Source organism: Nicrophorus vespilloides, unplaced genomic scaffold, assembly GCF_001412225.1.
Source record: "Nicrophorus vespilloides isolate i.1.1-1 unplaced genomic scaffold, Nicve_v1.0, whole genome shotgun sequence".
In the NCBI taxonomy this organism is placed as follows: Eukaryota; Metazoa; Arthropoda; class Insecta; order Coleoptera; family Silphidae; genus Nicrophorus; species Nicrophorus vespilloides.
In genome coordinates this window covers 57,201-82,720 of record NW_017098308.1, presented here as the reverse complement: position 1 = coordinate 82,720, position 25,520 = coordinate 57,201, and the positions used below count along the sequence as shown (strand labels likewise).

General features: G+C 32.4%; 8 protein-coding genes across 11 annotated transcripts in view; 3 read left to right on the top strand and 5 right to left on the bottom strand.

Moving 5' to 3' along the window:
* Positions 1-408, bottom strand: part of LOC108562127 (chymotrypsin-1-like) — an 836-nt gene extending 428 nt beyond the window's left edge. The window contains exons 1-2 of the mRNA XM_017920335.1: positions 332-408; positions 14-270 (exon numbers count right to left, since the gene is read on the bottom strand). Coding sequence (XP_017775824.1) covers positions 14-270; positions 332-377 — 303 coding nt within the window. The 5' untranslated portion in view covers positions 378-408. The remainder of the gene's footprint in view (positions 1-13; positions 271-331) is intronic.
* A 2,202-nt stretch (positions 409-2,610) lies between these two features.
* Positions 2,611-3,540, bottom strand: LOC108562136 (chymotrypsin-1-like). The gene is made up of 2 exons (XM_017920348.1): positions 3,417-3,540; positions 2,611-3,355 (listed from the first exon to the last, which is right to left on the bottom strand). The coding sequence occupies exons 1-2, from the start codon at positions 3,517-3,519 to the stop codon at positions 2,667-2,669; spliced, it is 792 nt and encodes a 263-aa protein (XP_017775837.1). The 5' UTR covers positions 3,520-3,540; the 3' UTR covers positions 2,611-2,666.
* Positions 3,541-3,782: 242 nt separating this feature from the next.
* On the bottom strand, positions 3,783-5,353 carry LOC108562134 (AH receptor-interacting protein). Its single transcript, XM_017920346.1, has 6 exons — positions 5,180-5,353; positions 4,941-5,126; positions 4,729-4,885; positions 4,490-4,676; positions 4,065-4,207; positions 3,783-4,008 (listed from the first exon to the last, which is right to left on the bottom strand). Exons 1-6 carry the CDS (start codon positions 5,258-5,260, stop codon positions 3,806-3,808), a joined length of 957 nt encoding a protein of 318 aa, XP_017775835.1. The 5' UTR covers positions 5,261-5,353; the 3' UTR covers positions 3,783-3,805.
* A 108-nt stretch (positions 5,354-5,461) lies between these two features.
* LOC108562132 lies at positions 5,462-7,666 on the top strand. The gene is made up of 2 exons (XM_017920339.1): positions 5,462-5,678; positions 5,739-7,666. Exons 1-2 carry the CDS (start codon positions 5,557-5,559, stop codon positions 7,513-7,515), a joined length of 1,899 nt encoding a protein of 632 aa, XP_017775828.1. The 5' UTR covers positions 5,462-5,556; the 3' UTR covers positions 7,516-7,666.
* A 4,334-nt stretch (positions 7,667-12,000) lies between these two features.
* Positions 12,001-14,078, top strand: LOC108562135 (caspase-1-like). The gene is made up of 5 exons (XM_017920347.1): positions 12,001-12,106; positions 12,482-12,771; positions 12,839-13,014; positions 13,068-13,197; positions 13,797-14,078. The coding sequence occupies exons 1-5, from the start codon at positions 12,054-12,056 to the stop codon at positions 14,024-14,026; spliced, it is 879 nt and encodes a 292-aa protein (XP_017775836.1). The 5' UTR covers positions 12,001-12,053; the 3' UTR covers positions 14,027-14,078.
* Positions 14,079-14,271: 193 nt separating this feature from the next.
* LOC108562133 (annexin B10) lies at positions 14,272-17,816 on the top strand. Of its 4 annotated transcripts, none has more exons than XM_017920341.1 (7): positions 14,272-14,382; positions 14,678-14,854; positions 15,933-16,137; positions 16,195-16,521; positions 16,581-16,762; positions 16,831-16,842; positions 17,604-17,816. In XM_017920341.1, the coding sequence occupies exons 1-7, from the start codon at positions 14,371-14,373 to the stop codon at positions 17,652-17,654; spliced, it is 966 nt and encodes a 321-aa protein (XP_017775830.1). In that variant the 5' UTR covers positions 14,272-14,370; the 3' UTR covers positions 17,655-17,816. The 4 variants fall into 4 exon arrangements, with proteins under 4 accessions (XP_017775830.1, XP_017775829.1, XP_017775834.1 ...); XM_017920340.1 differs by having other exon boundaries at positions 17,601-17,816; XM_017920345.1 differs by lacking the exon at positions 16,831-16,842 and having other exon boundaries at positions 14,273-14,382.
* Positions 17,810-18,895, bottom strand: LOC108562137 (chymotrypsin-1-like). The gene is made up of 5 exons (XM_017920349.1): positions 18,751-18,895; positions 18,539-18,692; positions 18,239-18,485; positions 18,023-18,184; positions 17,810-17,966 (listed from the first exon to the last, which is right to left on the bottom strand). Exons 1-5 carry the CDS (start codon positions 18,803-18,805, stop codon positions 17,823-17,825), a joined length of 762 nt encoding a protein of 253 aa, XP_017775838.1. The 5' UTR covers positions 18,806-18,895; the 3' UTR covers positions 17,810-17,822.
* A 117-nt stretch (positions 18,896-19,012) lies between these two features.
* LOC108562126 (transmembrane protease serine 11D-like) lies at positions 19,013-23,799 on the bottom strand. Its single transcript, XM_017920334.1, has 10 exons — positions 23,719-23,799; positions 23,503-23,656; positions 23,206-23,449; positions 22,999-23,142; positions 22,797-22,937; positions 19,949-20,033; positions 19,749-19,893; positions 19,441-19,687; positions 19,225-19,377; positions 19,013-19,162 (listed from the first exon to the last, which is right to left on the bottom strand). Exons 1-10 carry the CDS (start codon positions 23,768-23,770, stop codon positions 19,022-19,024), a joined length of 1,506 nt encoding a protein of 501 aa, XP_017775823.1. The 5' UTR covers positions 23,771-23,799; the 3' UTR covers positions 19,013-19,021.
* Between the last annotated feature and the right edge of the window lie 1,721 nt (positions 23,800-25,520).

Here is a 25,520-nt window from a genome sequence, read left to right as displayed (position 1 = left end):
GGAATTGATCGTAGTTCTCGTGGTAGATGGCCTTTGAAACTTTGTAAGATTCACCACCGGCGCTCAATTTATTAGATCCAACGACAACAGACATGGAGGAAGCGGAGGCACCTTGTACGCAGTGAGCAGCGGTCAAAATCCAGTTTTCGTTGATGATGGATCCACCGCAAGAGTGGCTTCCATAACTTCTCAAGGAGATCTGGTATGGGAAAGCACCATCTTCAGCTTTCTCACCACCGACAATTCTCCAATCCAAATCGGCGGAGGCGGCTGTTTATTATGTTATATCTCATTATATAATAAAATAAGAAATGAAAATAAGTCTTCTTACCAAAGGCACAGCCCAGAGTGGCAACTAAAATCACGAACTTGATCATGGTATTTGTTGATCCATCCACAACATGCTACAGCTTTATATACCGAAAATTGAATGAGAGTGAAAAACTAGTAAAAATTTAAAAGATTAGATACTATTGAGAATACAGTTGCAAATCTATTAATATCATGTGTTTCAAGTGTAACAAGAATTCAATACGTATTATTGTAAACAAATGACAAAACAAATAGTAGATTTATCTTAATGATTTTTAATAGAATTTAATTAATGTAGCAGTTTAAATAAAAAAAATGCCATAACAATATTTATTTAATGAAAATACATATTTATAAATCAAATCTTATAAGTATGTCTTATTCATTGTTTCAGTGCGAATGTGTAGGTAATTATGTAAATTCAATGCATATTTTTTTCAAAACACAAATATATTTGTAACATATAATTTACCTAAAATGAGGAAAATTGTACAAATTACAGGATGTATATCATATTGGTTCAAATATTGTTTATACCAGCGTTTCTTAATATTTCATAGTAGAACAGAATATGAAACTCTGAGTGAAAACTCAATAAACCATCATTTGGCTAAATGTGGATATTCAAAAAATATTTACGAAAAATATAGATTCCTTGTAGTCTACGAAAAATGATATGTTTTTAAATAATTAATTGAAATAATAGTTTTATTCATACCGAATTTTTCAGACTATAAGACGCACCGGCCGATAAGGCGATTTAGAGACGATTTATAGAAAAACATATTTTAATGTTACTTTCGGACCATAAGACACACTCAAAATATGAGTCCAATTTTCTATGTAGAAAGGTGCATCTTATAGTCCGAAAAATGCGGTATATTTAATATTCATATATCAAATACAATCAATAACAAAAATAAAACTAAATTGAATTGCTGCAAAGGGCTATTGACCATAGGTCTTTTTGCCTGGGAAATAATAATAATATAATGTACAAAATATCATAAAAAAATACACACTAGTTGACAATTTGTGCTCGTAAGGAGAAAGACTAACCTCCGACTCTTAAAATGCAACAGAGACTGGAAGGTCGGGAGTGGTCTGGAGGTAAACAACATGGTAATGCGTTCCAAAATGGGTGTGATATTAGTGTGTTCATGCTCGCTGAGAGTATTATGTTATATGAAATTTTTGAGCAATGATACAAAAATAATGATGAATTTTATAAACATTTACTTCTGCATACGTTGCCAAAAGGTAATTGTTTGCAGCGTTTCCTTGAAATCTTTAATTCTGAATTCTATTACATGAATTTTGAAAATTGTCTATGGCAACAAAATTGATTGAATCAAAAAGTACATATTTTCATTATTTAATAATATGTAAACAAAATTAATAGGAAAAAGTGAGTTTTGTTGAAGTTTGATCAGTTATATTTTGATTATGCTCCTTGCAAGAATAATTAATGGAACTACAGATGAATTTGGAATCAAAAATTAGTTTTCAAACATGTGGATTTGCCAAACTTTTGAATTGGAAAGACATTTGTAAAAAATACATTAAATTAACAAATATCTCCAAACTGTTATTTTAAAATTATACAAATTCTTACATAATATTACAAAAAACCTATGGTCACTAACCTTTTGCAGCAAATTAATCTGGCATTAATGTTATTATATCAGATATTACTTAAGATTATTGTTTACTATTTTTATAATTTTTTATTGCATGCAAGAGCTGATTCCCTCTTGGAAAAGCCCTGCTACTTATTTTTATAATAATATAAGAAGAATATGAATAATAGGTTGCATCCACCTATTACCATTCATAACCACTACACTAACACATTCACGAGCGTTCTGATCCAGAGTCGCCTACAAGTTCAATTGAGGAGGTTATTAGTAGAACAGAAGCCTCCTATATGTTTATCTTTAAACCCACGTTGAATATATTTTTCTTTTTTTATTGTATGTTCTTCTTTCTTTTTTTAACTATTTTTGTATATCTTGTCTGATATGTTTTTTATACTTTTTGTAACTTTATACAAGGGCGAAAAACTGTTAAAAAAAATAGAAATCGAACAAAGTTGTAAAATTGTTTAATTAAAAAAATGTTATGTTGTTAGCCACTTACGATTGTGCGACAATTATGCATTACAATATTCAAAATTTAAGAATCGATAAAAAATAAATTTGTTTTCAATTGGGTCGTATGTATGTTTTCAATAATATTATAAATTTGTCGAAAATAAGTAATATATAGTTTTGTTCATATTTTAAAATAAAGATTTTAATATTGTATATTAAGTTTAGGTACAATTACATTATTATATACATTATATATGTGAATCACTTAGTGATTTGTTGCAAAATCCAGCTACGGAAATGGTAGATGCTCGTATAAACATCAGGAGTTCCAATTACGCAAGGCCGCATCCAGGAGATAATCCCGATTAATTTACCTTCGGAAATGTCCACCAACGGTCCGCCAGTATCACCAAGGCAAGTGCCTCCCGATGGCGTGTAAGTGCAAATATGAGAGTCCGAAATTAAGCTAGACGAGTGCATGTTCTCGCATTTTTCCCGGCTGATCGTTTTAGCTATTATGTACTGCAGATCTTCCGAAAAGTATTCAGACTTGGAACCCCAGCCCACCAAAATACTATCTTCTTCACCAGATACAGGACGATCGGTTAGTCCTATGGGTTGTACGAAGTCACCGTATTCAATTGATTCTTTCAATTTAATGACGGCAATATCAAAGTCATTTAGATAAGGATCGTAGTACTCGTGATATATGGCCTTCTCAGCTTTGTAAGTAAAACCGCCAGAGTTCACTTTAATTGAACCGACAACTACACTGAGGCTGGAAATATCGACGTCCTGTACGCAAGAAGCAGAAGTGATGATCCATTTCGTGGTAACAATCGATCCGCCGCACAAATGGGATCCTTTCAATTTTACAGAAACATGATACGGGAAGAAACCCTCATATGCATTCTCACCGCCAATTATTTTCCAAGAAAACTTTGATTCAACTGAAAAAATGAAGACAAACATAAGGCATTCTGCATTTACATATAGAAACAAATTAATTACCCAACATAAAGGAGAGGACTGAGACTACAAGAAACCGCAACATCATTTTGCCGCTACCGTCGCCACCTGCAACGAGCATCGAATCTGGCGTGCTCTCTTTCATGCCCCGAGATTAGATATAATTGTTTTACGAACAAAACTTATCTCCACAGTTTAAATATTTGAAGTGCCAAGATAATTTAAATGCAACATCTATCTGGTTTATCTAAGTAAAAACAAAACCTCTTAATACGCATCAAACATAAATTATAAAAATAGAAATTAAAACACAAGACTGAAGAATATCCTGATCTAAGATTCGTCAGAAAGATAACTTCTTAACAAATATAGGTATTACAAAAATTATTGGTAATCAGTACACTTGTATAATGCGTGAAGAAACCTCCACTTTAAGAAAATAATCTTTTCAATTTATTTTTATCCTCCGTATTCTTCGTCTTGATCATTTCGTCCAGTAGGTTCAATTCCTTTTTCACAGTCGAAATCAATTTGGTATCCAGTTCAATGACCCTATTGAAGTCCCGTCTGGCTAAATCGGGATTCCAGGCACCGACATGAGCTTTGGCTCTTCTGTACAACGCTTTTACATTATCTGAAATAATGTGTTATTATATTAATAGTTATTACGCATAAAATTGTAATATAGACCTGGTTCCGATTCTAATACGGTCGTACAATGTTCGATCACCGTATAAAAGTCTCCCTCGAACAATTTGCACAATGCGTAATTTAGCAGAATTGGAAGTTTCTTCTCGTTTATAATGTTCCATTCCACGTCTCTGGGTTTCTCTCTAAAAAAACAAATATTATTGAAAGAAGGCCATTTAGGAGAATATTCTTCTAACAACAACAGTTACTATTCTTCCTGTACTAATTAGATTCATTAATTCCTTAATGAAAGTTTCACTTTTGATTTTAATTGTTCATTGAAAATCAAAACTTTATAGATTATTACGATCTACTTTTCTACTTAATCTATTGAAATAACAATCCGTTTTTCAACCATTCGCGAACAGTGTTAGCCGTCCCTGATCTATATGATTCAGTTAGTAGTAAAAAAAAGAATTAATTACATTGTCATGAGTTGTTCTAAAATGGCAATTGCTTTGGTATAATATTCTGCTGCTGCCTGGTAGTTCTTCAATTTAAACTCATTGTTTCCTTTTTCCTTCAACATTGGCACCATATCAATCCTTTCACCTTCTGACATCTGCCAAGTCTCTTTTTCATATTCCCCTGGCTGGGAAACTTCCAGTAACTCTACATAAAAGTAATTTAAATAATAATTAAAGCTTATCCAATTTAAATTTACCTAATGTAAATTCCAAATCACATGGATTTTTCATTAGATCATTAAGATCTTCAAAACCAAGACCTTCTGTTTGAATTGTCATGGCACACATATGACCTACTTCCTTTTTATCCAAGTCCCTTAATGTTTTAGAAACAAATGGATATTGAGAAACCAACTGAAATATACCTTGTTTAGTTATATTTAATTATATATTTATTAAATGGCCATACAGATTTGTCAACTACAAAAGCAGCTACTTCCCTTAAAGCCAGCTTCTGGACGATGACCTCCCAAACTTCCAACTTAAACTTTTTTCCCAAAACCAATTCCATGGGCTTTCCAGCGCCCATGGTTTTAGAGTCATCAATAAGTGTTTTCTTTTCATCATTTTTCCTCGTTTGGAAATGGAATTTCACCTACGATGGTCAATAATAAGATAACCCCAAATTTAGCATAATTATTCAGTAACCTTCGTGCCGTTTTTAAAAGATGCACCCTGAGTACCGGAATGAATCGTTCTCTTCTCTATTAATGATTGATCTCCACTCATCTTTAATAAATTCTTTAATTTTTCTTCAATTATCGTGAAAACAAAAAAAATCTTATGTCAACAAGACAACACAAAAATACAACCATTTATACACTGAACAATTTCCTAAATTGCAGGCAACCCACTTGACGTATTTAGTTCCATGTTTTATTCGCTAGAGAACCAACAATTTAAACTTCCAAAAAAAGCCGTTAAATTTCATTGCAGTCGCTTCAAGTGGTCGTTACTCAAGTAACGCTTAAAACAAATATTTTTTGAATCTTTGTGGTTGTGTTTACATTGAATACAGTATTAACATGGAGCAATATTATTCTAGCGATGATGATGTTTGCTGGGGGCCACCTACGTTACGAGAAATAAAAAGGTCCTTAAAACGACCGATTGATAGAGATCATATAAATCGCAGAAGAACAATTGGGTAAGTTCAAATCATTTGATAACTGATTTAAATATAATTGTCAATTTAAATATTTTTTAGTTATAATTCACCTTTAAAACAGGAAAGCATGGTACAAACTCCAGAGCCTGATCATATAAAAGATATAATTGAAGATGTGTCGAAACTTTCCATTAAATCTACATATTATACTCCAAATGAAACTATGCTTCCAGAAAAAGTTGATGCAGCAAACACTTCACAATTTTGTCAGGATGTGGAAGCACCAAATACATCAAGATTTTGTGAAGAAATTTCTAAGATTTTAGATGACACTGAACCTGTAACATTTGTCACAGCCACTACTGATTTGTCCACTGAAAGTCTGTTGCCACAAAGTATAGCAATTATAGATAAATTGAAAAGCACCCTTGATTCTATAATGCTCACTAAGAAAAATTTTAAAGTTGGCTCTAATGTTACATTGATGGGCAACCGAGTTCAATGTACTGATTTAATTGATAACGTTGAGATGACACTAGCACCTATTGAATCATCTGATGAAGATGAAGATAAAGAGATCACTAATAATATTGAGAATATTATCCAGAAATTAAGTGTTGATAATAGTGACTATGAAGATGATTTAAACACAAAACAAGAGAATTTTGTGGATTCAGCATTTCAACAGATCAAATTGTCTGAAGTAATTGAAATATCTGATGATGAGTCATTAGAAGTTCATGAAATAGAACAGACATTTGCAGATACTTCTGAATGTCAAAATATATCTGATGATAATGAACAAGATTTTGAATTAGGTAAATCAAATAAAAGGATAATGTCAGAAATTGAGGAGAATTTCGATAATGCTGAGATATCAATTGAAGAAAAGATTGAGGAAAAAAATGAAATATTAAGATTTCAAGGAACTCAATCTCAATATGAAGATATATCATGTATTGAAGACACGGATCTGCACAAAATTAATAATAAAGCTGCTGTTTTAGAAGATAGCCATAATGATTCTGAAGCTAGTTTTGAATATAAATGCATGAGAAATACTCCTAATGATGTGTATAGTATTGGAGATGAAAATAAGGCTGAAAACTCTGTTTACAACATTGTAAATAATGAAGATGTATCAATGAGTGATGATGAAAATATGTATGAAGAAAACAAAGAAAATGACAGATCAGAATATGTTTTTGATGATACACTTGAAGAAATTAATAGAGCGTTAAATGAAGGACTTGATTATGACTCTCCCAGTGAGAAACTCAATTCACCAGTTGAAAAAAGCAGTGCTAAAAAAGTAAGCTATGAGTCCAAACTTAAGCCACCAAATGAGTACAATATTCTGAAGACTGTGAAGCCACAAATGGAGCAGCTGATGGTGACCCCAGATTTCAAACAACCCATGAGGCCTATGAGAAGAAGCCCGACACCGATGCATCAACGGAACGCGTTGAACTTCAGGGAAATAGTCAGTCCGGTTGCTGTTTATATCAAGAGCAGTGCGACTCCTCTTCAAAAGAACGTCAATCTTCGCATGATGGACCAATTACCAAAGAAGATTGTCGCGAAAAGCCCTTCGACCAAACAAAAATTTTGCGCTTTGCCAGACGTAGTCTACAGGCCTGCCAGCAAGAAATGTTTAACGAAGGAAAAGGAAATCAAGTTTGGAGGAAAGATCGAGAAGCTTTTATTCACGAAGCCAGAGGTTATCAGACACGAGAAGAAGTTCATCAGTAAACCTATTAATGTTCAACAGAAGCTGCTGGAAAATAATTTGACCATTAACAGTTCACACTCGAGTATCATGGATGCTACTCAGGATGTGTCGGTATTAACTTCCAAGAAAACTTTTATTCGTTAATTATTATCACTAATATATTCCCTTATTTTATATATTCTGTGATATTGCTTCTTTTTTTCTGCAAAAATGTATGTACATTTCTTTCTATGTGTTTAGAATATTATAGTTTGATATTTCAAACTTCAATTTATTCTTATATTTTACAATTGGTCACTGGTTATTTTCATTTTGAGTGATTTAAAATTAAGTAAAAAGAACATTTTAATTTTTGAGTGAGAATTTTTTTTCTGAAGTCCTTAACTTTAATTTTTTAAATTGAAATAATTACATTCTTTAAATATTGTCTAATGATAGACAATTTGTTTCATGATATTTAACATTTTAATTACTTTGTTATTCATGAGTAACCGGATTATTGAATTTAACTATTGTTTAATATAAAATCCATTTCATTTCTTTTTTCTCCTATTAAGAGAAGTTATAAAGTTTGGTTTATAACTATAATTATAACAAAAATAGTGCAGCTAGAGTAGCGCGGTTCACGACAAGATCTTAATGTATATTATTAAGATTTAAAAATTAAAATTTATAAGGTATAATCACATATTAAGTGAACTGCAACAAAAATATATAATAAATATAATTCCAGTAATTTCGTATGGTGGGTCAGCCCCCTCTCATATTATTGTTTATTCATGATTTTTTTTAGACTTTGTTTTAATAATTATTATGGAAAATTGATATAAATCTCTTTATAATTAAAAAAATATATTTATTATGGAAGTATGTAACTTGGCTCACAACTGACGGTGTATGTAGACCTGGTGTGCCTTGAGCCGATACAGGTGTGATGCTGTGAAATAAGACAATATTTCTAAATAAATATTTTTTCTGAGTAATCGATGATTTCCTTATTTTATACTGAAATTCGTTGGCTAGATTGTTTAAGCTTCGCTACGATGAACTTGAGTTTCTTTTAGATCAAAATATGCCCGAATTATACCAGCACCTCGATGATGATTACTGGATAGCTAAACTTGCATACATTGCTGATATTTTCGAGCATCTGAATGAACTTAATAAATAAATGCAAGGTCGGGATGAGAATATATTGACGTGCTCCAACAAATTACAGGGGTTAAAAAAAAACTAGAACGTTTACAGAAAGAGTTGCAAAAAGGATGTTTAGAGATGTATCAAAGGACCAACCATAGTACGATTGAAAACAAGCAATTAATTGTGGATCTTGGCCAATAACATTTATACGGAATAATACGATTGGATTAAAAATTATGTTGCAACCCATGCAATAAATTATGTCTGTTAAGAAAGAATATCCTTGCATTGCCGACAACGCTGACTAACACAAATTTATTTTTTGAGGACATATTCATGTGAGCAAAGTTTTTCAACTCTTATATTAATTAAAAATGCGGTCTTAAATAAGAAATTCATGTTGCGCTGTTAAATATCGTACCAAATATAAAACTTTTGTATTCATTGAATTATGCGTAGGTATCACAGTAATTGGTCATTATTTTATAATAATTATTATGATTACATAAAATTAAATGTAGTATAGTATTTATTGTAAAATTTTTGTATCAAGTTAAATATCTATGTATGTATTGTGCGAATTTCTAGGAAGAACATGCGCTAGGGCCTCACAAAGTCATGATGCGCCAATGTATAGTACAAACAAACGAATAAAGGATATAAACAAGTTAAATAAAAATACATTAATACTTTTTTATCATTAAAAACGTACTTAAACGAAGTCAACATAATAATTTATACATAAATATGACATATATAACCAAATAAAACTAAACATTTATATAAACTTTTCACGAGCAAGGACCTATCAACTCTTATCACAGTGTGAAGGGTCTCGGATAGGTAAGTAAAATGTATTAAAAAATTAATAAGACGTAACAATAAATAGATAAAAGCAATGTAAAACAGAATACATACATTATAATAAATAACACAGCCAGAATTTTTAATAAAATTTAAAATTAATCTATTAATGTCCTCTATTCTTAACAGGACTTCTATTGAGGTCGGAGAGTGACATTTATGAATGATTAGTCTCCTCATAAGAACTTTTATCGGAACACGGTTACTTCATATCCGAAGAAGATATGATTTGCGGTGGATATCATTCCACACTCACAGTGCGGTGAATCCACCAAATTCATCCTGAAAAGATGAGCTGCAGATCTGCCGTGGTCCGTTCGCAATCTGATCAGTGTTGTCAGTGTGTTTCTATTTCCTCCCTATGAATAATATCATTAATATCCGAGAACGGAACAGGTTGGGCCATGATATTGGCCATGTGACCATAACTCGCCAACGCATCCGCCTCTTTGTTGTCCAGGATTCCAGCATGTCCCGGTATCTAGCACAACAAAACCTCCGACCCAGTGCTTTCCAAGAGATTTAACTTATCTTTGATTTTGAGAATAATATAATTTATTTTAACTGAATACTGCGAGGATGAATTCCGTCCAACGCACTTTTCGACAAAATTAGATTTAGCAGTCTGTATATGGATTATAGCTCGGCTGTGAATTTCGAGGAAACCTTTGGTATCCGTCCGTTGTCAGATAAGACTTCCTCCACATCTTTTAGGCAGATGACGTGGGGCCATGTATCACATTACCATCTGTGTAAATACGTATATGACTTGACCATATTACATTTATCACGGTGGTCCGTGAATATACAGTAAAATGCCGATTATACGTGTTAAAAAGTTATATCTATGTATTGATATACAAAAACAAATTTTTAATCAGATTATCTAAAAGATAATCTGTAATTTTTGAATGTTTTGTAAAATTATTTACTAAACGGCAGATTTACTGAGATAATTGTATTGTTTAGTTTATAAAATAAGTAAATACTAAAACGGTTAACTCGTAGCACGTTTAATTGAGACCCGGAATTGTTAATTTTATTATTATATATTTGTATCATGCTCTAATACTACAATGAAATATAGTTGTATCCCAGAATTCTTAAAAGCGCCCTTACTCGCCTGCCTGCAAATATGCTTGAACGAAACTACGAACCACTAATAATTAAATGTAGTTTTATTCTCGGCATCAAAGAATCCTAATGAAAATAATGTTCCAGAACCAAAAATAAGCAAAACTAGAAATAATTACTCAGATTTGGTCGAATATTACCGGTGCAGACACTAATAAGTTTTACTGTCAGAAGGTGGTTATAAGTCAATATGAAATACTCTCCACAGCGATTTCTTTTTTAATCAATTTTATTAAATTCAGATAATAGTTTTAGTAATGACATATTAAGTGAACTGAAATAAATTATAATCATTTTTGATGCATATCAAAGTCTAATGGATTGTACATAATTGGACAACATCTGAAAAGTTTGTGTGCCGATCTAGAATATGTAAAATTCATTCTGATTTAAATTCACTGCTTAGAGTAAGTACTTTGCGCAGACAATTTATAAATCAACTTAAAATTTTAACAGATATAATATAATATTAATATAATATAATTTAACTATATCTAGTTGGCTGTTTCATATCGTCCTGTCATCCAAAATCAAAGAGATTTCATTCCTAAATGCAGTTTTGACGTACCATTGAAGAACTTTATTTTTTTGGGATCTACACTTTCAATTTTCGAGTAAAAAAGAAACGAAATTGGCTATCTATGCATTGCCATGCTGAGCATCGGTTCTTATAAAATGTATTTATTTAATTAATTAAACAAAGAGTCACGATTAAGGATAAGAAAACGCAGAAGATTTAATTCAATGAAATATTTTTGAAACTGAAATTGATTTGAAATTCAGTAAATTACATGCTATTATCAGAATAAAGAACCTTAAATATGCTTAAAAATACAAACACAAACTATACGTAGAGATGCTTTAAAAATAAATACATTTTTTTGTAACTTATTCAATTCATTATAGTAGATATTTAAAATTTTAATTTTTTACATGAGTGGGTTATCGGATTAATATTGTTTATATCTTTCGAAAGATAATATATTGAATAGATTTGTTAATTCATATGGGATTATTCCATTTCAATATTTTATTGATTAATACTGTTTACTACGTATGTTGTCCTATACAAATATATATTTAACTTGTACGAGACTTGTTTGTGTTGATTTAATCTAATGTGATATCATTGGTTTACAATGATATACTGCTGTTTCTTGATATTTTTTGTGTTTTTACTGCAAACTTTTGGAACGCTAATTTATTTTATGTTATTTGACAAAAAAATGTGCTATTTATTAGAACATTATGAAGTCATTTTCGATTAACGAATATGTTGTTTTCCACGAAATTTCTACATTATTAGAGGTATAAAATATAGACAAAATTAGCATAAAAAATCAAGCAGGAAGAGCTTTTGCATATTAATATATAGAGAAAAAAGAAAACATCAGAATTATAGATTGCGTTATCTGTTTTGGATATTACTTATTATGAAAATAATATGCTATCTTGGCTTAGATAAGGTGATCGATTCAAATGGTCTGAAATATTAGTTTAGTTCAACAATAGCAACGCGAGAGATAGGTTCATATTTGTTAAGCATGGAGAAAACTGACGTTGATGGGTTTGGCTGGAAATTCCCTTTTTTTAGCAAGTAAGATAAATGTCCATATTGTGTTAAATAATTTCATCTGGCAGATAAACTACGGTCGATAGCTCAAAAATGAGAAATAAATAGTTTAGTCGTATTTTACTGTTTATCCTTGATGAAGAATAGAATTACTATATATTTTGACATTCAGGTTGATGACAAATTGTTGATAAACAAAATATCAATATCACAAAAATGTTATCAGTTTAATAAATAGGAAGCATTTTACTTTATAATGTAAATAAACTGATAGCAGATTTTCTTATTTAACTATTATTGTTATAGAGATAGTATGTTAATTAATATGATATATTTCACATTGATATAATTGCTACTTAAAAAAAGAAGTAAAATGAATACGATTTCTTCTTTCCTTAGAAATAAAGAGGATGAAAAGGATGCGAGAGGATCATCAACGGCGAAAATTCCGTGCCAGGTAATTCCAACAGTAGTTGCAGCGGACAGCGATTTTTACGATATGACCCACGCCCGAAGGGGAAAGGCTTTGATCTTCAACCATTACCAATTTAATGATTCCTCCTTACAAAAAAGGGAAGGAACAAATAGGGATTGCGAGAATATCACGAAGACTTTAAGCAAGTTGAACTTTGAAGTCACGGTGTGTCAGGATTTTACCTACGGGCAAATATATGACACCATTCATAATGGTAAGATTGGAACGGCCGATTTTACTATCGACGGTTGCGGGTTTACATTTTACGGTTTATATTTTAGTGGCCGGAGAAGATCATTCGGATGCCGATTGCCTAATGATTGTTGTCATGTCTCACGGTGATAAAGGTGTAATACACGCGAGGGACTCTGAATACACCCCAGATGAATTGTGGTTACCCTTTTCCGGGGATAAATGTCCTTCCCTAGCTGGAAAACCTAAATTGGTCTTCATTCAAGTAATAAAGCTTAATATTGCGAAGGCCTGTTTTCTATTATATTTTTTTCATAGGCTTGCCGAGGTGAAGAATTGGACGCCGGCGTTTCCGTTTTTGCAGCACCAGTGATGAAGGATTCAGCTCAGAAAACTTACAAATTACCAGCTATGGCCGATTTCCTCATCATGTATTCAACCACTGAAGGTACGTGTTTATTAGCTGAGTACTTATTTACTCAGCACAAATATTGTTTTATCTACCTATTGTGATCGGTCAATTTGACTAAAACTATATATTATGTGGTTCGGCAGAATCAACAAAATGCGAATTGTTAAAACAAATATAAAGAGATTGGCAATAAGTTCAAAAAGTGAGAGTGCATAATTGCTGTTAGTAATTGGGACGCAGTACAATTTGGGTCGCGCAGCAATAAGGTTGACAAACCCTGATGTAGAAGATCTAACTATTACTAATTGAATAGTTTAGAAAGAAAGGCTCCAAGCTTAGAAAAGCATAATCTCTTTATTGTTTCAGGAAATTATCACATTCGATAGAATATACTAAATCAGTGTTTTCCAACCTTTCTCACGTCACGGCACTTTCATATGTGCTGCACTTCCACAGTTGAGAAGCACTGATCTAAATGACATATTATCAGAGAGTACTTGATTTATTTTTGTAACATCTTTTCAACTTTTGGTTTGCAAATCGGAAGCGGAAATATACAATCCTATTTCTGCAAATAAAAAAAAAATATGGATACCTTTAAATCATGCTGATGAGAATTGGTATCTTTTTTACAGGTCACTACTCCTTCAGGAGTCCCAATAATGGGTCTTGGATGATCCAGTGCCTTTGCGCCGAGTTGCTGCAGAGATCCGCCGTTAATGACCTGATGACGATTTTGACTTTCGTTAATCGTCGGATGGCCATCGATTTCCAGAGCAACGTTCCATCCAATCGCAACTTCGACAAGATGAAGCAAATAGGTTCCGTGGTCAGCAGCCTCACGAGGATCTTATATTTTCAATAGGATAATTAATTTATGCTATTGTTAATTACAAAATAAATGAATACAGAATTTACTATTCCCGAACTTTACTCAATGTAATCATTCTCTCACCATAGTAATTGTTTCCTTTTTCGTTTATGGAGACGTCGTCACGGTTCTTGTAATTCTTACGATCTTTTCCTGTTATTTCGAAAGTCGAATGACTAATGTTCGCGTCATGATTGTTGCACTTGGAAGATTCGCCGCGGCCGCATTCTCCGGCTGAAATCGACGCGAGCGGAGCTAGTTTTCACTCGGAGGTCAACACGATAGTTTGCCTAAACAATCAGCGTTTCCGAATCAACTAAAAACTATATCTACTAAATATGGTTTACACCGTAAGTCCGCTTTATTCTATTATCAGTCTGTAAATTCGCTTTAAATCCAATTTCAATCTGCCCTTTGATTGCTGCTGCTGTTTATTATTTTAAATGATTTTCCGTCCTATGACTCATTCTCTAATATAACCTTCAAAGTAATTTTAATAAAATCTCTACGAGAAGGAATTCAAACCATCATTATTATTGCTCATTATTTTTATTTGCATGACTCAATTGAAATAAATTATATATATAGAGGTCACCCACAAAGGAACTAATATTGTATTGCTAAAATGAGTTTTTTACGTTGCAGAAAGAACCCACTGTCTACCCCTACGATAGTTTTAACGCGGAGGAGGATGGTATCGCTCTGAGATCGGCGATGAAGGGCTTTGGTACCGATGAAGATACCATCATTGAGATCCTGGCCAACAGATCAAATGCCCAGCGCCAAAAGATCGCCGACTATTTTGCCAACGATTTAAGCAGGGTATGGGAATTGCTAATATTTCTCTATGTAGGTCGTTCGCAATCGATTTTCGCCGATCAAAGAAAACATGCCATTTTAAGGCTCGTCCAGACATTAAGGCGCCACACATTCATATTAGTAAATACAGCAAACACATTTGATATATCTTTTAATTTTTATTACGGACAAATATAATTACATATTACATAAAATCAATAATCAAAAAATAAGATACTTATATAGTATATAAGTATTTTATTTTTTATATAATATATACAGTGGTAGATTAAGTATAAGGGCCCTTAGACAGATGAATCATTGCCTTTATGTATAATTTGCCACTGCTTTTATATACTTTTAGTCCAGTTTGAAATTAGAAATAGATGTAAAAATTAAGTAAAATACTAATTTAATAATGATTTTTTCCTAATATTTTCTTATATAAAAAAATAAATATAAATGATTGCATTTATGCTTCTAAATACATATTGCCAGTAGTTTATCCGCCTTGTTTTACATTATTTACTTAGGTGTATCTTTACTGCGACCCAATTGTCATTTCACAACACATTAAACATTTAACGTTACCCATAGGTTGAAAACATCTGTGAGCAATAGTCGAGATATTAAAATACAATTTTTTGTCATAGAAAATTATCAGTGTTTTCAATTATATCATAATTGTTTTGAAAATGAATACGCTCTGATTGTTTAAATTTTAATGTTAAATTTGCCAACTGATTATAGTACAATTTTCTAATAAAAAGTAGTTCTTAAATTATTAAAATAATATTGCTCCAATTGTTACTGAAGGCCACTGTCTAACGGTCTTTTAGCAATAACAAGATTAATGATCCGTTATTTGTTATATAAGACCTTACAGATAAATTAAGTTAACACCTTATAATACATAAAAATCTATATTGACATATCATTTTTATTAGATAAAACAATCTAAATACAATATGTTTACAAATCATGGCTAACGTCCAGCGAAAATGATATGAATTCTAATTTTGAGGGGACGGCTGGCCAACGCTACTATGAGGCTCCCTTGATTTAAGAGGCCACTGAATAATATTACATTTTCCTGTATTAGGATTTGATCGATGATTTGAAGAGCGAACTTGGAGGTCATTTTGAAGATGTGATCGTGGCTATGGTGCGTCCACCAACCGAATATCTGTGCAAACAACTTAAGAAAGCCATGGAGGGAATGGGAACCAACGAGGATACTTTGGTTGAAATTATTTGCTCTAAGGATTCAAAAGAGATTAATGATCTCGTGCAAGCGTATGAAGAAAGTAAATAATCTAATATTTTTGTGATCATTGTAATGTAACGCATATATTCGATTTCAGTGTACGACAGACCCTTGGCTGAACACCTCTGCGGTGAAACCTCCGGTGAATTGCGTCGCCTTTTGACCTTCATCGTTACAGGTACCCGAGACATCAGCAACAAGGTGGATTCGGCGTTGGCCCGAGAACAAGCCCAGCAACTCTTCGAAGCTGGCGAAGACAAATTCGGTACTGACGAAAGTGTTTTTACGAAGATTCTCGGCAAGGAAAACTTCAATCAACTGCGTCAAATATTCGAAGAGTACAAAGAAGTTTCAGGCAACACCATCGAGCAAGCTCTTCGCTCCGAATTGGATGGGGATTTATTGGAGGCCATGCTTGCCATAGGTATCTTGCTCCACATTTGTAATAAAAGGTTCAACGACAATAACCACCGTATGTTTCAGTTGAATGCGTCCAAAGTCCACCTGCGTTTTTCGCCAAGAGACTGTACAAATCTGTGCATGGTGCTGGCACCGATGATGACACTCTCATCAGAATTATTGTGAGCCGCTCCGAAATTGATTTAGGTGCTATTAAGACCGAATTCGAGCGCATTTATGACAAGACACTGGAAAGTTACGTCAAGGTCAGTACAATTTTCTCATTTTTACTTTAATCGCTATTTTGTAAATTTCTTTTGCAATGCAAAAATAGGAATCAATGCTGGTAAGATTTGTATACAAAATCTTATTGGTATTTCAAATCATTTTCCTATATATTAATGGTGCGGTAACTTTGCAAGTTATATTATTTAAGTGATCCTAAATATAACTGAGAAAAATATTAATAAATTTGTAATGTTTAATATCAGTAAAATTGTCAATTTTTATCATGTCAACAAGTGTTTTGGATACATTTATAGTTTTTTTATATTGCTGAAGATGCGAGCCAAGAAAGTTATTTTTGTCATTATGAAAAAGAAAAGAGAAAATCGGAATTGAAACAAATATAAATAAATATTACGATTACTGAAATCTGTGAATTTCGTATTTAGTTTAAGTCGATTATAGAAAATAATTTTATAATATTTGTGTTTTTTAACTTTCCTATGCAAATATTATCAAGATGAAATTAGTGATTTAGTTGTAATTATATAATCTTAACCAAATTATATAATATATAATATATAATAATAAATAATTAATAACATATAGCCACAAATACGACCAAAGGGCTATCGACCTATCTTTCCGTCGAACAAAAACATATTATCTTTCATTATTTATGTTGATTGCAAGTAATAAAGTGAACAAAATATTAAAAATAATAACAATGTCCATAGCACAAATACTATTGAAACTGTATGGTTTATACGAATGTTAAATATGTATATGTCATTGGTACCGCACCATAAACATAATTTGAATTACCAAATGAGTTTATATATTTAGTAACATTTCTGTTTATTTATTGAATTCTTTTAGCAGGGCGAAACATCCGGGGACTACAAGAAGGCGCTGCTGGCACTCATCAAGTAATTTTAGTTTAGATCATCTGACTTGGCTTAGATTTTAGAATACTCGTTTATTGGTTGCATTGTATTATGAACTAACATTTTATTACACAGTACAAAGCATCAATTCCATATTATTTCATTTTAGAGGTGCATATTTATATAAATATATATGTTATGGGACGAATGCTTATCAATTATTTATGTAACCATTGACCCAACTTAGGTAAATGTAAACCCTGGTGAAGACGTCCGGTTTACCTTTGGCACAGGGAATGCCCCAAGACACGATGCCGACCTGATGGTCGTCGTGCACTAATGGTCCGCCGGAATCTCCCTGAAAATAAATATAAATATTAGAAGGTATGTAATGCTTAAAAGCTATTAATATACTGGGCAAGCGCCTTCGCCTTCCTTAGTTAAAGTGCATATATTGTTGACGAAGATTGGGGCTGGGACTGTGAAATGCATAGCCCGACATCTCAGCGTACTTATAGACTTTAGGTCTAAGACCTGCAGCTGATCGGGAATAGAACTAACGTTGGTTTCCGGATACTAAAAAATAAACAAGGATGAAAAGCATTGAATATTGTTGGTTTGGACAAGTACATTGGTCATTCCCCAGCCCGTTAAGGTAACATTCGGTTCATTCTCGCTGTATTGCGTAGGTAATTGGATAGGCTTTGTCCTTGGATTGAAGACAATCGGTTTCTTAACTTTAATCAATGCTATATCATTGGTGATCAAGAATGGTACGTAAAATGGATGTGCTACTATGCTCTCTATCTCGTGTTCTACACCACCTTTGGAAAGGGAATTCGTGCCAACAACAACAGTCATGTTGTCAAACTTTTGGCTGAAATTGCATAATCATTAACTTTCTATTAATGATTGTCACTTAATGATTACTTATAAACGCAGTGGGCTGCTGTTAGAATCCAACGATCGTTCAGAATCGAACCGCCACAAAAATGATAAACGTTCCACATGCGTATGGAGACCTGGTAAGGGTATTTACCATCTTCTGCCACCATTCCACCCACTATTCTTTCGCCGCATAGAACTGAAGCAAATTAATAATTATCATTTAATTTTAATTAATTAAGCTCGATTTAACTCACCTGACGATACAGCGATTGACACAAACAGCAGCGAACGAAACATCTTCACACTCATTTTGAACTTAAACTAAAAGTACTTGGAAGTTTATTTATATGCGTTGTCAAATAAAAGTAATCTAATCAATTTAGAACAATGCGAATAAAGTTATAGTTAAAACGAATTAGATTTTCTAGTCCTTGATTTGTTCGTGGTTTCGTATGCAAAACGAATGTTAATGAGAGGGAAATTGCAACGTATCGGACTATCAGTTTATTTTATAATACATAACATTTATTTGATGTGAGAACGTATCCAGTCGACGTATTTGTAAACTCGTGTGAAGACATCCGGTTTGCCTAAAGCGCACGGAGCCGCCCAGGAAACTACGCCGACCACGTATTTTCCGTCAACGAGAGGACCGCCGGAATCGCCCTACAATGATCAAATTAAAAAAAAAGTTATGTACAAAGGCATGAATATTAATGATAAAGAACCTTGCAGACTCCTCGACCCTTGGTGCTTAGGGTGCATAGATTTGTATCCCTGGGTGATACAACATAAGTATCGTACATTGCTTTGCATAATTGTGTGCTGATCGCTCTCATCTTGACCGTTTTTAGATCATCCGGTACTGTCTTCAGAGGATACTGGAATTAAGTCATCAAATATGGTATTATTTTTTATAAAAAAAAAATGTAATAAACGCCAACCTCCGTGAGTCCCCATCCGCTGACGGTCAATAATCTCCCCGTTATTGTATCACTTAGAGGTAACTGTATGGGTTTCACACTTGTGGAAAATGATATCGGTGTCTCCACCATGATCAAACCAATATCATTGGATATTTTCAACTCCGAGTAATATTCGTGGATAATGATTTTCTTGGCCTTATACATTTTGCTCTGAAGCGATAAGTTATTCGATCCAACTGCAACTGTTATGTGTGAGACATCGTTGCTAAAAAAGAAATAACAGAATGCTGGTATCATTTCATATAAGTTCATCCGTCGTGTATTACTGGGCCAAGCAATGGGCAGCAGTTAAAACCCATTTGTTGTTGAGAATCGCTGCTCCGCAAAAGTGAAAACTTTCCAATCGCAGGGACACTTGGTATGGGAATTTGTTTTCATCGGCTTCGATTCCACCGATGATCCTTCTCTCAGCTACAAAATTAGTGATTATGATTGTTTATAAAACTAATTTAAGAGTATGCCTTACGCTCCGTTTTAGCCGATGCCACAAGGGCACATCCCACCAACATCATGTGCCAAAGCATTCTCACATTCACACTCTGTACGATTCTCTATTTTTATACACGCATAATTTTTGTTTATCATTTTTCACGGTAAATCATGAAAATAATTTCTCATTGTTACCAATTCTGTATATAGACGTTTTTATGCGACAAAACGAATTATATAGGTTAATCTACATATATAAATAATTTTCACATAAAAATCATATTTCTTAGTTTACTTTTACGATAATTTCATTTGTTTGTGCAACCAAATATGATAAATACATCACTAAAAATATTTAATATTTTTCTAGTTAAACTATAATGGAGGGATTGTAAAAAAATAAAATAGTTCCATAATCTTACTCGTAACGCGAATCACTCGTTAAACGAAACAATTTTTCCCATATAAATTAATGTAAAATACGATAATGCGTTCTATGCCGAAACAAATACTAAAAAAATATGTATAACGTTTATTCAAAGAAAATTATATATAGTTTGTTAAGGAGCGTGAATCATTTTCATCTTTTCTTCTTTCGCGAAATGAACTAATCTGGAATGCGAATTCGATTTGCAAAAAAATCGAAATAATTAGTTTATTATTTATGGACGTTTTTTGGATGGGTTTTTAAACTTTGCACAAAAAAAACACACATAATTGTTGTCTGAACACAACTTTAGAAAATGATATAACAGGTGCAAAATCTGGGACTTCCCTTCTCATCATTCATGCAAAAAGTCGCTCCTTAAGTGAGTCATTTTTCTTAGAATTTGTATTGCTCTGTATGCAAATTTCTCGTTATACAAGGTGCTCGTTAATCGAATATGATTACAAAATAAAATTATAATTAAGGTACTCAAAACCCTGCTTTAAAAATCAAAAGATAAACAGATAAATTCCTGGAAAAACGAGAAATATAAATATTAAAGATTTCCCATAAGAGAATTCCCGGGAATAACTCTAGTTTAAAGTTTATTTGGTTACGATAGTAGACTTGCTCTGGTTAATTTATCAAGCTTATTTTATTTTAAATGAGATAAGACATTGCAAGTAGGGGTTACGTTACCGGTAGTCATATTGGCCAGTAAAATCGATTAATCGAAAAATGAATAAAAACCAAATTAAATAATTGTGTAATCACTAATAATTTTGGATAATTATGGTTCTAGTCTGTTACTTTAAGAATTAATTATTGTTTTAAGTATGTTAATTTTTAATTTAATAGTTTATTGTTAATTAATTCTTAGCACGTATTGAAATATTGCTTTGTAATAAGTACTGGAACTACGGCATCCAAATTTACTGTATTTTTTTTATTAATTTTTTTAATTAAAAATTATCTGCGTAAATGGGTGATGTAACTTATAACAAAAAGCAATTCACATACATATACTGTTACTTAAAACATCTCGTGCGGGGCGGGTACATTTATCTGTTTAGACGACTGGTGGTAAAAAGGGAGACTGTTTTGTATCTATTAAACACAATGGACATTATTTCCCTCTATGAGCTTTACTCTACAAAATATCACATTGTCGTGTTTATCCAAGGCGAAAAAATCTATGTTATCCCTCAATAACTGGACTAGGAAGAAATAGAAAGTTAAAGTCTTTTCTAGAAAAAAAGTTCCAGTTTTGCTGCTTCCAAACAGCGATTCTGAAGGAAGTGAAGACGAAGATGAGGCTGAAGATGAATACTGGTCGGTAATAAACAATTTCGGCAACAATCCAGAAAGTGTATATCACATTGCAAGTTTGTTCATTTGAGACGTTTTATTTGAATGAATGACAAAGAAAGCAATTGGTACGATCAGGTACAAGGAGGGATGGAGGGAGCTAGATCCGCCACTACCTAGGAAAAAGATATATGAACATATATAATTTTACCAAAATTAGAGACATGAGGAAATCTGTGAAATGGAAACAAATTATAGTAAAAGATTTAAAAAACTGTTTGGGTTTTATTATACTAATATGCGCTTCCCCATCACAAGTTTCGAATTTCATGATTTTTTTTGCGACATACTAGAGCAGCGGTTTCCAAACTGGGAGGCGCGGACTCTTGCCAGGGGAGGCGCCAAAAATTTTCAATAAATTAATTTTTATACCATAATATCTTCAAATAAATAGAACGTGTCTATATTATTTAATCTATTAAAACAATAAAAGGTAAAGGAGGCCCGAAAAAAAAAGGCGTAGTAGCCAGTGTTACATACAGTGGAACCTTGCTTAACGAGCAGCTCGCATAACAAGCATTTCGGTTAACGAGCAAATTAAATTGTAAGGATTGCATTATCATATATTACTAAACGAATAAAAATCAGGAATTTTGGAACAGATTATGCTCGTTAATTGAGGTTCACACATCTGCAATTTTTATCTTTTTGCAAAGAAATTTCAATATTTAAATTAATAAAACTTGTATTTTGAAGAAATTCATCGTCATGTGTTAACATCACTTTCAATTTACCTAAATTTACCGGTGAAACCGGTTAACCGGTAAAGAAGCCCTAACTAGAACACGAAATTAATCTGAAATAAATCAATGCTAATGAAGTTTCTGAGAACGAAATTGTAAAGAAGATGATTAAAAGCTACAAATAAATTTTATTATTATTATAAATTATAAAATATTCTGAAAAATAAAACTAGTATGGAAAATCATTTACATCAAATTAAAAGTTGATTTAATTTTTTTGTAACAGAAACATCTATATTTATTTCATTTGTCTTCAAAAATAATATATTTATTCACAAGATGTTGAAAAAAGGTAAATTTTAATTGTAAAATTTATATTAAATGTTATAATAAACAATATAATATTAATATTCCATTTCTTCTTTTATCCAATCCAAATACCCGTAGACTCTGGTAAATACATCAGGTTTACCCTTGGCACATGGGATGCCCCAAGAAACGACCCCGACTTGATAATCTTCATGAACCAAAGGACCTCCGGAATCTCCCTATAAAATCAACATCTCTTGTTATTCTCCAAAACGAAGATATCTCTTACTCGACACTTACGTGACATGCACCTTCTCCTTTCTTAGTCAACGTGCAAATATTTGTAGCAAATACGTCATTTTTAGCATGCTCGATGGCGCATTTGACGTTGCTGATGGATCGCAAATTGATTGTCTGCAATTTGTCGGGACTATTTCCCGGGTACTAGAATCAATGAATATCTTTTAGTATATTTTATTCCAAACTATGCAAATAAGATCAACATACAGTTGTGGTTCCCCAACCGCTCAGTATCAAATCCTCTTCGTTGGTGTCTTCATTAGGTAGGTTTATCGGTTTCACCTTGTCCGAGAACTCAATTGGTTCTTTCAATCGAACAAGAGCTATATCATTTTTAACCGAGTATGGAGAATACAAAGAATGCGGGATGAATTGCTCTATGTCGTACCAGTCGCCTCCTTCACTCAAGGAGTTCGTTCCAACGACAACTGACATATTTTCAGGAGATTTTCTGAAAAAAAAAATAGTAAATATATCAGGAAGCATCAAATATCTAAATGTTACCCCACGACGCAATGGGCCGCAGATAAAACCCAATTTTCGTTCAGTATTGAACCGCCACAAAAATGAAAGTTTCCTCTACGCAACGAGACCTGGTATGGGAAGGCTCCTTCTTCCGCATCGAATCCACCGACAATGCGATGTTCCGCATTTACTGCTGTTGGTATTTTAAGATATATATGTATAAAATAGTTTTTAATTGAACTCAAGCTAACTTACCTGCTACAACGGTGACAGTTAATAAAACCTGGTAATACTTAATGCTGAACATTTTGTTTACTGATTGTTACTACACTTTTTTCGGTGTCCCTTTTTATAGTGTATATGCACTATCAGCCAACATACACCACAGGTAGTAATGCAATCGATTACATGTAACATCCTTGCGATAATTCAAAACTTAAATCCAAATACGCATTAACTTTCCAATTTGGGTAAAAGACATTTAACATATAATATAAACACTTATAATCGTCAATTGCTTCTAATCTAATTTAATGAATGTTTTAAAAAAAATACACATTTACTATTTGACTCCAGCGTGTGAATTTGTTTTATACAATAACAACCATAACAACCATTTAAAATAATCGGCAAAATTTCTTTCAAAATTGCGATGTGCGAACTTTTTCGAAATTAATGAGATTTCTGTTCACTAATTTGTCTATTCGCATGCAAGAATGTATGTATTAATATTGACAATTATAAGGAAAGTCGAATCCACAGTTTTATCTTATTAAGTTTATTATTTGGAAAATATTTGACAATTTTTAAATTAATTTTTGGATATGAATTAAATAATTTGTATATTTTTTTTATCAAATTCAGAATTATCTGTAATCATTCGAGAATAATTTGGAAATATATCGAAAATATTTGATTGTATTCTTCAAATCCATTTACGAAGTTGCATTTGGATCGCCTCTATTTTGTCTTGCCGGGAAAAGTGTTGTGTTGATTTCCCTACATAAATAAATTTAGTTGTTTTAGAAAGGAGAAAATTGGCAGTAAGAAAGTTTTGCAATCCAATTTTTCTCGTCGAAATAAATTCTCTTGCAAGTAAAATGTATATATTAATTATATGTATATTTGAAGTAAGTATATATTAGATTTTAAAATTACACAAACGAAAACGCTTTTTGATTGAAAAAATATTTAAAAATAATTATTGTAGACTTATAAGAAATTGAGGCAGAAAGTCTTAGGTCGATAGCACTTTGGCCCAAACTAGAGTCAATACATAAAAAGAAATTATGTAAATTAATAAAAATATCTTATAATATCACAAAAATGGTCAAAGTTTGTAAAACTACAAAAAAAATATTGAAAATGTTCGTAATTAAAAACAAAACTTTGTATGCTATGTATTTAATGTAATAATCTGTGAATTGTTTTAATTAACACCAATTAATGAGTTATATCTAACCTTGCAATGCACTGTCTCGTTATTACGGATAAGATAACTTTAAATGGAATATTTTCCAATGAGGAAGGTCGGTAAACGTATGTCCTCGTTCGAAGCAACAAAGCTATCCAATTCATAATGACCCTACAAAAGTCAATGTAGCCCCTGCAAATGAATGAGTGCATTTATACGTACCTTCTTAATTGGACAATCGTAATAGACTTTTGCAGCTTCGGCATTTTTTTTTTCCACAATTTAGGAATTATCTTATGAACAGCCTCCACGCACGCTGATAGTCAATCCATTTAGAAATGACGGCCGTATACTAAAATGAAGACATTTGCCGGTGGCAAATAATTTCTTTCAAACACGAATCGAATGGTAAAACCACGGAGGCTTTCAATTCTCTAACTCCAACCTCTCTTTCAATTATATTTGCCTCTACTAGGAAATTGTTTTTGAAGCCATCACAATCCGAGATATTTCTAACTATTGGAATCGTTCGTAACGCAACAATGTCTTGCAGCAACAAATACAGAATCGCAGCGTAGATGATATTCGATTTGATGGATATCATTTTTATTCTCTCGAATTAAGAACGAGAATGAATTTTGAT